General features: G+C 36.7%; 1 protein-coding gene across 1 annotated transcript; it reads right to left on the reverse strand.

Moving 5' to 3' along the window:
• Positions 1 to 2,219: 2,219 nt before the first annotated feature.
• On the reverse strand, positions 2,220 to 2,852 carry LOC127108257 (histone H3.2). Its single transcript, XM_051045696.1, has one exon. The coding sequence runs from the start codon at positions 2,785 to 2,787 to the stop codon at positions 2,377 to 2,379; it is 411 nt and encodes a 136-aa protein (XP_050901653.1). The 5' UTR covers positions 2,788 to 2,852; the 3' UTR covers positions 2,220 to 2,376.
• Between the last annotated feature and the right edge of the window lie 10,998 nt (positions 2,853 to 13,850).

Here is a 13,850-nt window from a genome sequence, read left to right on the forward strand (position 1 = left end):
TAATGGATTAAGTCCTTGTGTATAAGGCAAAATCACCTTGGCGGATGGACTGGAGTAGCTTTGAGTTTCAGGCGACTCAGGATAAAAATACTTGTGTTTTATCTCTTTGTTATTAACTTGTTAGTGGTGTTCTTGTTTTGGAAAAAGCCTTTACTTGTAAAACTCAATTCAAACCCTCATTTCTTATGTTTTTCACACCTTCAAAGACAACCTCAAGAATGAAAGATGTGAAGGTTCAAACAAAAGAATGGCTAGTGGAAAAGTGGAAGATAGGAATTAGGGTTTAGGCTATATAAAATTTGGTTTGTTGACCAAAAAGTCAATAGTTGACCAAAAATCAACTTATGTAAAAAATTGTATGTTTTTTGGATGAAATGATATGTGATGTATTATAATATTATTTTGTAATAAACATGGATTTGATATGCTTAGAAATGAATTCCATTTAATGGAATATGGATTTAAAATGAATGGATCATGAAAATGAATTTGAATAACCATATGACTTAGAAGAATTAAAGCCTCTTCTCACATGTAATCCTTCCTTCACTAGACAAGATTAACACACTTTGAAACCATAAACTTGAATGCATGGTGAAATAATGAATCCCATGAACTATGAATGCATGATGAAATGAATGTGAATGACATATGATTTAGGTGAAACAACTAGGCCTTAGCAAGGACTTGACCAAATGGATTAATGGACAATGAAGCTTGCACAAATGAACTAATGGACAATGGATAAGCCATGGATGAAACGTAGACTACGAGTTATGCCACGCTAGAAATGACCAAATGACTTGCCATGAATGAATTGAATCAAGTCTTCTAGTGCCATGGAATTAGGCTTGAACCAATAAGCGTTATCAAGCAAAAGGTGAACATGTGAGACTTTGAAATGAAGCCTAATCAAACCAAAGAAACCTTCGTAATAGACCCTTAACAAGTGGATCATGATCAAACAAATGAACCAGATGAAATCTCACACAAGGGATGGTAGTGTCACAATCAAAAAGTTAGGGTTTGGATTGGCCATCAACGAGTGGAAACCCCAAATTAGGGTTTTGCTTCACCAAGAAGTCACAGTTGAATCTTCAATACCAAACACACACAAGAACCAAGAGATACCACCTATTAGGGTTTTGGTTGACTGAACAACCTCAAGCTGTTAGAAAATCCTAGTCTCCACTAGGTACAAGCACAATGCTTTGAATCCAAGATACATGTCATCCTGTATTGAACCAATGCTTATGCAAATGAAATGAGTGACCATGAAGATATGCACATGATTAGGGTTAATGACCTGGATGAACATTGTGAAGGGCACTATGAATTTTTGGATATGACAGTTGTCCCAATTTTATCTTCTCGAACCTGAATGTATGGATAGCAACAACTCCTAGACATTTAAAATGAGAGGGGATTAAATACAAAAATATCAAAAAAATTGTCCACCAGAAATAAATGGAATGTAACGTAGGTGGTCTTAATGAATTTCTTCACTATAATATATGATAGAATGAATGGGCTTCTGTTATACGACAGTTACTGTGAATTAGATTGAAATATTTGTGAAAAATGAGTAATTACAAATGCTGAAATATGCATGATGAATGGTTAAATTTGCATGATGTATGCAATTACTAATGCAATATGATTGATTAATGAATTATGTTATTTTTGAAATCTTCTCAAAATGGTGAGAAACCACGTTATATTGAACTTAGAAAATACTTGTGTAATCTTTCTTCTTAGATTTCTTGAACATGGCCTTTTGCATCCCTAAAGGCTTTGCACTTCATCTTTTCCGCTTGCTCCCTCGAGAATGAAATAATCAAGTTACTTAAAATTTGTCATTAGTGAGTACTAAATTTTATCTCTAGTGACCATGATATTTCTCATACTTCTAATTTTAATTAAAAAAATTATGGTAAATTCAATTATTTTTATAGAGATACTTATAGAAAGATAGTTACCAAATCCATTCGTAAACTTAAGATTATCACAATGTATTGTAATTGACACATAACCACTTCCTTTCATAAATATTCACTCCTGTAAAACTAACAAGTTTCAATTGTACGTGTACCCAATTTCCAGTGTCTGTTTTAAATTACATCAGAATTAAACAATTTCAACCTACAGAAATAAGCAATCCGAAAACATGTTGATATATTTTGAAAAAAAACGTGCATATAATTAAATGCAATCAACTCTTAAACCAAATAGCGAGTATATTTTACCAATGGATCCAAGCATTCAAGATCAATACTATAAAACAAGTCGATTGACTTACTGAACCACACATTAAGATTCATAACATATGAGCCAAACCCTAACAGAGTAACATCTAATTAGAATCAAAACATAAATCTAAGCCCTCTCGCCTCTGATTCTGCGGGCAAGTTGAATATCCTTAGGCATGATAGTGACTCTCTTTGCATGAATGGCACAAAGGTTGGTATCTTCGAACAAACCAACAAGATAGGCTTCAGCAGCTTCTTGAAGAGCAGAAACGGCACTGCTTTGGAATCGGAGATCTGTTTTGAAATCCTGAGCGATTTCTCTAACCAATCTTTGGAAAGGAAGTTTTCTGATCAGAAGCTCCGTGCTCTTCTGATACTTCCTGATCTCTCTTAAAGCAACAGTTCCCGGACGAAATCTGTGAGGCTTCTTCACTCCTCCGGTGGCCGGAGCAGATTTTCTAGCGGCTTTGGTTGCCAGTTGTTTCCTTGGTGCTTTGCCTCCGGTGGATTTGCGAGCGGTTTGCTTGGTACGTGCCATTTCGATCGGAGTGATAACAGAGAGAAAAAGATGATTGATTAAATTGAGATGTGATGAAATGTGAACGAAGTGTTTGGGTTATATATGGGGGGAAGAATGAAGGAAAAGCGGGGAAATGAAAAAAATTAGAAAATTTGGGGAAATTGTGATCGTTGATAGGAGTACATATCCTACGGTTGTAACTCTCTAGGGAATTGGCATTGGGTTGGCGATCCGTGGCATTTGAAGCTGACCAATAAAATTATTTCATTAATATTCTTATCTATTTTTACTCAATCAAATGTTTGTTGTAACATTTTGTACGCTCTCGCAACATGCTTATATCCATTACACTCGTAATGTATGGTGTACATTTTAAAAGTGATGTAGTTTATTAAAAGAATTGTATAATTAAAAAAGTAATAAATAATATTTTATTAAAAATTGATATATAAGTTAGGTATTTTATTCATTGTATTGTATATGATGATGACATGAAGGTGAAATTTTATTTTATAGGTGATATGTTTTTGATAAAGATATTTGATGACGACAACTAAAGTATTACGATAAGTCAAGTATGAACATTTAAATCGATAAATATGCAAATTTATCTTTAGAATTCAATAAACTTGACAATCTGATGATGGCAAACATAGAATAATCTAAAGTCTCATCTTAAAGTCACTCAAGCATGTGTCAACATAAAGAGAAGTATCCGACAAAGGTTTGAAGCAATATTTGGTGATCTCCTGACTTAGCATTAGTAATCTTCTATTTTAGTAATGAGTGAACGATTGTAAGGCAAAAGGACTTTATCGTAAAAGTATATGACTAAAAGCGCACACACTAAAACATTTTCAAACTATTTTTTCAAAGAAAATATCTTTTAAAATATCTTGAGGTTGTGTCAAATGACTTGGGGGCTGTTAAAATAGCTAAAGGGGAAATTTTGGCTTATCTAATTGATTAGGTCCTTTGTCTAATCGATTAGATTAGTTCAAACTTACGTCCCAATTACTTCAGACAGCGCCTTAATGATGAACAACGGCTAGATAAATATTTTTCTTCCTTTTATGGAACTTACAAGTGATTATTTTTATCTTCTAAACTATTAGACATGGGTGTTAAACGATTAGATTGTTATAAAATGCGTTAAATGCAATTTCTTTTTTAAGTCAACCTCAAACCTATAAATAGAGGTCTCATTTCTCATTTCAAAGCATTCAGAATTGTGTATTGACACTTCCATCTCTCACACACTTTTCTCTCTAACCATTTTTTTAACTTTCTTTCACTATGTTTTTAGTCTAAGTACTTTTGTGAGAAAGATCCTTTTGTGAGTGAGGTCGTTTTGTAATTCTGGAATGGGTAGAATTGTAAAATTCACCAAGGAAACCTTTTGTATATACCTTGGTTGAATATTGTCCAATTAGGGATTTGTTTGGGATTGGGTATGTCAGTCTTAATTTAGGTTGGAGATTAGCCTATGTTAAAATCTTCTAGGTTCTTGGTTAGCCTGGTATTAAAACCAAGATAGGTTGAAACTTAGTTCGGTACTTAAAAGCTTCACATGTTCGAGATTAGCCTGGTATTAAAATCTCACGGATTTTTTATTAGCCCAGTTAAAACCAAGGTATTTAGCTCAAAGGTTGTGGAACTTGAAGACTAACAGCTCTAAGGTCCATGTTTGTGGAAATAAGACTAACTACTTCAATCCACCGTTTAGGAATGAAGATTGACTCATTCACTCTCAAGCTTATTATGAAGAAAAGACGCAAAGGCACACATTCTGAGGTAGTACACTTAATAGAGATTGAAAAATCGGAAAACGTTGATTGATTATCTAGTAAGTGGTTTATTAATTGCTTAGCCAATTAAATTTATTTTCTACTAACCTATGGTTGAGTTTTAACTTGTTTTGGAGCAAAGTGGTGCCAGATACAATATGCTTAGAGTCCAATATTAATCTAAGGCCCAAGGAGGATAAAAATAAGTTGTCCAAAAGATTTCCTAAGATGAGATCATCTCAGAAAAAAGAAGTAAACAACAGAATCCTCTCTCGATATAGAAAGCTTCAAAGAATTTTATGGTCTGTTCGAGAAAGAATCAAGGGGAATAAGCTCTCAAAAGCTTACCTACCAAATGATTCCAAATTTGAATTTTATCTCTAGTGAGGAGAAATAAGATTTTAGATCATATGCCTTACTATGGATTGCTATTGTCCATCTTGTTGAAAAGTATATTTTCGGCAAATATTTTAATATCGTATCCACAGAGATTGGTTGTTATTACCGCCGTTCTATAATCCAAATTGTTATAAGTTCAAAATGTAACCAAGTTGTTTTGTTTGAAAAGTATCTTTTGAGTAAAATGTCACTAAAACAATAGAATAGTTTTAATCAAATGTAAAAGGCTTGGCAAGATTGGAGTTCACTATTCAAATTGCTTATGATTCCTTATGACAACTATATAGACTTAAGATTATTGATGATGCTCAAGCATCCTCTCAATATCATTTATGTCTAAATGATATTGTGATAATCATTATATTAATCTTTAGACGATTTCTCCACCTAACTATCAATATAGCAATCTTTAATGGTTGATACAAAAGAAGAGTAGTGAATAAATCTATTTCTACAACTTATTCACTACTTGAAAATATATTTTATGTCAAGACTTAAATAATCTCTTTCAACAACTACTCAAATCTAATATTCAACTTAAGGCAAAAATATCATTCAATACATCAATAACCTTTTATCATATATAAGAGTCAAATGAAATACATAAACAAATAGGAATAGCTACTACCTCCAATCTTGACAAAATGGGGTTTAGCTCCTCATCATCATTTTGGACAGCAAAATGCAATGGTAGAATAAACTCTATTTTTCTCTTACAATGTGTGAAACTAGGAAGGAATGAATGACTATTTTCCATTCTATTTTCTTTAAGAGTTGAACCTTTCCTAAAATGTTCATTTTCATCTAAAACTGAAAAGCACCCTAAAATAGATACAAAACTGTCACAATACAGCTGGCTTAAAAATAGAACACTTGGCCCAAACAAACAGCTTGCTGGTTTCGCAAGGTTCGCGGCGCCATCCTTGGTCGCGGCGCGAACTGAAGCTAATTCAGCTTCCTTGCCTTGCAAGCTTCATGCAATAATTCTCCCAAGTGTTAATCTTCCAAATTATGCCTCCAAATTGCATTCAACACTTCTTCCAAATTATGCTTATGTACTCCGAAGCTCTCTTGTCCAGAAACTATACAAAACTAACAAATACGTGAAATAACTACTCAAAGCAACATCAATTAAACTTAATTGCATTTATACAAAATTGTGAGAATAAAAGTGTGTAATTACATCAAAAATTGGTAAAAGTGACCAATAAAATTATATGAAAAGTAGTACTAATTGGTCCCTAACAACTCTCCCCAACTTATCATTTTCTTTGTCCCTAAACAAAAGTTTCCACCAACACAACCAAAGCAATGACACAAAAGATTGAAATAAGGATTAACCAAGGACATTCAAATGGTTAAAAAGTGTATGGCACTTTCTCAGTCCACCTATCTCAATGCTAGACAAAACATGAATAAGAGCAATGGTTGGGTGCAAAAATCATACCAAGGAATTCAAAGCCATATATGTCAAAATTGAATCAAACTTACACACACATCATAATAATGATGAATAAACATGAAGGTTTACTTTCACTCATCCAAGCAATTAAATCAACAACAACTCAAATCATGCGGTCATCAAAACAAATATCAAATCATGTGAAAAATGAGAATCAAGAGGTCTTTCAAGGGTTGTAATGTGGCTTGGGTTACAAGAAAGGATATGATTAAGAGAATTCAACAAAAATGCCTATCCTAAGGGAGCATTCTCATACATTTAACTCTTCACAATTTCCATTTCTTTGATCCCCGTTTTTTTTCTTTTCTTATTATTTGTTTTTACATCCACACAACCATGAGCCTTTTCTTTGTTTTTTCTTTCTTTTCTTTTTCTTTGCTCTATGGTTTCAAGGGTGATTTCTTTTTCTTGTTTCTTTTCACACTTTCACCCTTTCATAAAAACTCACTTTTCCAAGTTTCTAATCAACTCTTTTTACTTTACTCTCCCCAACTTTAGATTCCAAAACCAAATTTATTCAATAATGCTCCCTACTTAGACATAAGCAAAAGGCAAAATTTCAAACAACTCGATTTGAGGGTTCAATTGACACGAAAGAAATTAGGATTCATTTATTCATAAAATTTTCAATTGATTTTACACTTATCAATCAAATGAATCCTAAAGCAAGCTCAAAGGGGGTTAATTAAGGATCACTCCTCACAAAGTTAGTTGATTCAAAACTTTTTGGTCAAGTGGTTTTTCTCATAACAAACAATGCCTCTATCATTTTCAATATTTTCACACAAAAATAGATTAATGCATGATTTAGCATGATAAGAATGAGTTGAAATAATGTTCGGTTTCCCACATTTTAGTGTACAATGGAAAGCTTCCTCACAATTGGTTTATTCCTATTTTGATTCAAAAATGACATGTATTTCAATGAATTTATGATATGGAATTTGCAACACACCATCAAACTACTCATGTTAAGTCTAGAAAGCGATAAAGTGTACCTTGAAATGCCGACACTAATTCTTATCATCACCACTCGAAGTGTCCAATGCTTCGTTCTTTGCGAACGTTTCTTGGTTGCTTTAAGCTTGACTTAAGAATAAGAACAATTAAACAAACAAATGTTGGTATACCAAATTCATCGTAACACGCTTAAATCTCACAGAATATTCATGCAATTGACAAAACAAATTAACAACCCAAAGTTATGGTGAACTAGAGCCACCAAAAGTATAATCATAATTAAACAAAAGCAATAATAATACAAAAAACTCAAAATAAAAACTACTCTAATTCAACAAACTCCTCAATCTTCCTCCTCATGGCCACCACCAACGGATCCAAGGACATCCTACATCTCATCGTCATGGTTCGCACCACCTCCTGCACCCCCCATAAAAGCTGGCATGCCCTCAGGTCAATTAGCATAAGCAACATACTCCTCCTGGGAAGGGAATGTGCGGGCTTCAGGTGCAAGGAAGGTGTTCTGAAATTGTTGCTGCATAGCATCAAAAATGAATGATTGAGACCTCCGAGAGGCCTCAAAGCTCTCACAGCAATAATTAGCGAACGCCATCTGGTCGAATGCTTGAGTAGTGTGGGCTCGGGGTCTAGAGGACGAAGTCCCAGCTCCTTCGGCTCTGTCCATCTGGCTCTGGCAAAACCTGTTCAAATAAGCATCATTAATAATACTAGTGATAGACAAATGTACCTCATCCGGAATGGGAACATTTTCCCTTCGGCAAAGTCCCATAATCAGCCCCGGATATGTAAGAACACCCGCTTTACCACCGAACTTCATTCCGCTAGTAGCCACTTTGCGCATTTCCCCCGCAATAATGGATGCCATATCAACAGATTTGCCAATCATGATATAGTACAATAAGCATCCTACATCCAAAGGAATAATGGTGTTGTGGCTCCTTGGCCGGATATTATTCAAAAGCAGCACCAAATATGCCTTTGCCTCCAGATTCAAACTTTCTCTCTTCCATGACTTTGGGAATCCCTGATCATTTAAATCATACGTCCTTCCTTCAAGGTATAAGGTAGTGCTCACAGTTGGAAGGTCCCAATCGTTGGCCAATTCTTTGACACGGTACTCGCACCGCCCATTCTCCGCCAAGATGAGAGGATTACCTAAATACGCGTTGATCGCGTCTCTACTGAATGAAATGGTCTTTCCTCTCACTCTTGTCTGATAGTGGAATGCCACTCCCTCTTCCAGATGAAGAGCATTGGCGTAAAACTCACGCACAATGTCATAATTAATTTCCGGCTCCGATTCACAAATCTTATTCCATTTTCTTCGTTCAAAATTCGACACCAACTTCTGATAAGTTCCACCCGGCGACAAGCGGATAAATCTCTCTGGTTGAATGGTTCGTTTGATCAATTTGTCGAATCTCTTTTCATGCTCATCGCTTGTGAATCATCGCACGGAACGAGAAGGACCGGCACCCGTGGTTTTTGTTCGTTTTGACATCTGCAACAAAAATCAGAACAACCACACAAAAGCCATAAAAGATGTTAGCATTCAAAAGCATAAAACATGAGACTAGAATTTCCCAGTTCGCAGCGCGATAGCCCGTTCGCGGCGTGAACCCTGCGAACCAGGAAAATTCCAGGTGCCTTCTAGGGTTCCTAATGCTTGCACCTTTCAGCAATCATAACCACAATCTCTAACCTAATCCTAATTTAAATCCACTTCAGACATGCAAGGTTATCTTAAGCACCTAAACCAAATTTTTGCAAAACCCTGTTTCACCTAAATGCGGAACAAAAAGGAAAGGAAAGAGAGAGTACACATACCTTGATGAATTTGACTTGGTTCTTGTTAACAACTTAGGATTTTGGAAATGGAGAGGAAAAGTTTTGATTTTTTTGAAATGGGGCAGTGGTGTTGTTGAAGAAAAGTTTAAGTTTGTGAAAATAAGAATGAACTGAAAATAACCTAAACAGAACTTAAATGGTTCTGCCACGCTCAGTTCGCTAGGCGAACTCTGTTCGTGGCGCGAACTGAAGTTTTCCATTCAGTTCGCGAGGTGAAATCTGGTCGCGGGGCGAACTGAAGGAATTTTTGGAAAAATTGTTGGCAGTGGACAGAACTCAATTTTCACAAAAAAGAAACTAGCAATTAAATTGACAAAAATTTAAAAGCAAACTTACGGTGTTGGGTTGCCTCCCAACAAGCGCTTTGTTTAACGTCGTTTTGAGATCGACGGTTCAATGATTAGCTCGGTCCGGCTTTGTTGAGCAAATTACTCAAGGGTTTTGTTATCTTTAAGAGGTCCTTGATGAACCTTCGATAAAATCTGATACCACCCTTTTTCGGAACTACTTGCATCAGACTCACCCATTCACTATCTGAGATAGAACAAAGCATCCCGGCCTCCAATAGTTTGACAACTTCCTTCTTTTTCAGCACTTGTATCAATTTATGCTTCTCTTTTTTGGACGAGGTATTGCTAATGATCACCGGTTTGGTACAATCATCACCAAGGAACACATACTTCAAGTGTGGCTCTAGTTTTGGCTCTTCCCCTTTCTTTGTCATATCCAAGCCTTCATTTGTCTCTTCATGATAAACAATCTCTCCACAAGACTCCAATTCATGCAAAATTACTTCAATCTCTTTTTCTTCATTTTTCGTCAAAACGTTGTAAGCTCCGATAAGAGATCTTTCTAACGGATTAGAAACATGAACTTGGTTTGCAAGTTCCATTATTTCCTCCTCGGTGGCATCGATTCGGAAAGAATCATGCTTGTCTTTAGGATGCTTCATGGCTTCAAAAAGATTGAAAGTCACCTCTTCATCTTGCACTCTTACTTTCATGAGTCCATCATCAATGTCAATCATCATTCGGGCTGTTTTCATGAATGGTCTTCCAAGAATTAAAGGAGCATCATGATCCTCATCCATATCCACTATCACAAAATCTACCAGAAACAAGAATTTGTCCACCTTTACTAGCATATCTTGAGCAACTCCATATGGTGAAGTGGTAGATTTATCGGCTAGTTGTAAAGTCATCCTTGTATTTTTGATCTCAATATTTCCCAATCTTTTAACAATGGATAGGGGGATTAAATTGATGCTAAATCCCAAGTCAATCAAGCCATTACTGTTAGATGCCCAAGTTTTCTTATTTGAGCTATCAAATGTGGGCATCTTTCACTCCTTTTTGTCGAAAAAGTGTTTGAAACCGCCCTTGCTTTTGTTGATTTGCAATACTATGTGAAATGATCTTGGTACCTTTAATTTGTGTGTTATTGTGCAGGAATTAGGCATGAAAGAGTAGAAAACTAAGGCACAAGAAAGATGGCAAAGGAACCAAGAAAGAAAGCAAACATAAGCAAGCTCGCTAGGCGAGTGAGGTAGCGAAGTATTCGCTAGGCGAGCACGCAGCGAGATGCCAGCGAACACTCCCAGACTTGGACAGAACCAAAAAGATCAAAACTCGATGTGGCGAGGGAAGTAGCGAAGTATTCGCTAGGCGAGCATCCAGCGAGCAAGTAGCGAACACTTCCAGTAGCAAAAACATCAAGACTCGCTGGAGCAAATGAGAGAAGCGAGGGCTTCGCCTAGCGGAGGATTGTTCGCCTAGCGAACAGATGCAAACTTGTCTGGGATGATTCCTCTGGACGCAGGCTCTTCTGGTGACTTATTTTGGGGCTCGCTAGGCGAACCATTCTGCTCGCCTAGCGAGCATGACAGCTCAGCAACCATTTCTATAAGTAGTATGTGCTACTTTTTGGAACACTTTCTTTTTATCATCTTTTTACTTGTTTTTTGCTAGGAGGTGATTTTTGTGCCCTAAAAACCCCATTTCTCATTCTTCTTCTTCTCTTGACAATATTTTACAAAAAGAAGGTGGATTCCCATCCAATCTCGATTCTTCGACTCGGATGTTGATCAACCTTCTTCCGAAACTTATTGTTCAAGCTACCATGAAAATGAGTAGTTAAGTCTTTCATTTTGTCAAGGTTAGATGTAGATGATCATAAGCTTTGTATGTATATGGGTTGATCTTCATTTGTAAACTCTTTGATGATGAATGTATGGTGAAAACCTTGTTTTATTGATAACTCTTTGTGTTGGTTTATTATTGAAAGGTGTTTTCCAACTCTTGACCTAGGTTTTCATCCATCCTTGTTCTTTAGCTAGAGATAGTTTTGAATGAGTTTGTTCACTAAAAAGTTAAACCTAAAAGTTGTCATTTTGATAGATTGTGTGAGAAATCAACAATGGATCAAAATGGGAAAAACCCACAATGTGTGTTAGAAATAAACACATTGGGAGGATTTGTGAATGTGTTTATCATCTAATGGAGTTTATGAGTTTTGTTTGATTGAACATATGCATGCAAAATGATCGTCGAACCCTAACTTTGACAATCTTTCTCAAATCGTAAAACCAAAACTTTTACCGCAATTTCTTACTTTTTATGCAAGCTACCGTAACCGAAAACTAAAACCCCCTTGTTACTATAAGTTAAGAACTTAACAACTGTCGAATGGCGGCAATATCACATAATCCATGTGGAGACGATAAAAAATCCCGATACTCTATCCCTGTTCTAACAAAATGGCGCCGTTGCCGGGGATTGTGAATTGATATTGCGAGCATCGCAATAGTTGCTGAATTTTTAACTTCTGAATTTTTGACTTGTGCTTGTTAATTTGTTTGGTTTAGTGTGCAACTTTCATTTTATGCGAGGGCAGGTTCCTGAGGACCAACTACTTTTTGATCCCGAGATCGAAAGAACCGCAAGGAGACTGAATAGCAGAACGAGACGAAGGAGGCAACAAGCTAGACAACGACAAGAACAAGGAGAAGGTTCTTCTACAACACACCCACCACCTTTCACACCTATCATGGATCCACCACCACCACCGCCCGTTTCCACACCATGTGTCAACAGTCCGAGGAATACAGCTCAGTTTTCTAACCACACGGGAAGGCAAGCCGAGATGAAGACGGGAACTCTTAACTTGCTATACGGAAGTTCATTCACCGAAATGGACCATGAAGACCCCTTTGCTTTTCTCACCAAATTTTATGAGATAGCATTGGCAGCCGGAGTTGATCAAGCTCAAGAGCTACCGTTGTTCAAAAGACTATTTCCTTATGCTTTGCTCGGCAAAGCCAAAGATTGGTACTTGGATCAAACACCTGCAGTCATGACGGATTGGGACGTGTTGGAAGAGAAGTTCATTGAAAGATTTTTCTCCCACAACCGGTTCATGGAATCCAAAACGGCTATCTCCGTGTTTTCGCAAGGAGCCAACGAATCATTGAATGAGGCATGGGAAAGATTTAAATCCATGCTTCGAAAGTGCAAAGGGCATGGTTTTGACGAATTGATGCAAATCCACATTTTCAAGAATGGCCTTCAACCTAATTGCAAGACTTTATTGGATGCTACCTCGGGTGGTTCTTTGTTGTCTAAAAGTGTCGCCGAAGCTACTGATATCATTAACCGTATGGATCTAAATGACCTCCAAAGTCAAAGTAGAGGCAACACTTTGAAGAAACCGGGAGTGCTAGAACTTGGGACAAACGATGCTATTCTTGCCCAAAATAAACTCATTTCACAACAAGTTGAACTCTTAACTCAACAAATAAAAGAGTTGAAAGAGCCTTCAAAAGCTAAACAAATAGCTTGTTGTGGGCTTTGCAAGGGTGATCATGACACCGGGTTTTGTCCACCTCCCGGGTTCGAAGAGGTGAATTACATGGCGAACCAACGAGACTACCAATCGAGGCAACAACAACAACAACCGTATCAACAACATCCTCAAAATCAACAACAACACTTTCAAGGGAATCAAGGGTTCCAACCAAGGGCTAACTATCACCATAACCAAGGTTATAGGGGTGGTACCTCTAGCCGTCAAAATCCTTACCAACCTCAACAACCGCCGGTCGTGACTTCAAAGTTAGAAGAGACATTGACACAATTTATGCAATTGTCGATGGCTAATCAAAAGAGCAACGATGCGGCAATCAAAAATCTCGAAACTCAAGTCGTTCAACTTGCTAAACAACTAACGGAACAACAACTCGGACCATCTATTTCGGCGAACACGCAAACGAATCCAAAAGAGCATTGTAAAGCGATAACGACGAGAAGTGGAAGGGAGTTGATTAGTGAGAGTGAAAAAAGAGATGAGAGTGAAAAAAGAGAGGATGAGAAAAAAGATGAGGAGAAAAAAATAGAGGATAACATTGATGTTGAAGTTGGGGAGTGGAGTGAGGAAGAAGTTGAAAAGAATGAAAAAAATGGTGAAGTAGAAAATAAAGAAAGTGTGGAAGTTGAAAAAAATAAGAGTGATGAAGTGAAGGAGGGAGTAAAAAAGAAAAGAGAGAGGAATTCTAGAGTTTCTAAAGGAAAGGAGGTAGTGGGCGCTACTCCAATCCAAAACCTTCTGTA

The sequence above is a fragment of the Lathyrus oleraceus genome, chromosome 7 (assembly GCF_024323335.1).
Source record: "Lathyrus oleraceus cultivar Zhongwan6 chromosome 7, CAAS_Psat_ZW6_1.0, whole genome shotgun sequence".
NCBI lineage: Eukaryota > Viridiplantae > Streptophyta > Magnoliopsida > Fabales > Fabaceae > Lathyrus > Lathyrus oleraceus.

Excerpts from the sequence above, each read along its gene's own strand:
- LOC127108257 (XM_051045696.1), bottom strand. The coding sequence starts at position 2,787 with ATGGCACGTACCAAGCAAACCGCTCGCAAATCCACCGGAGGCAAAGCA.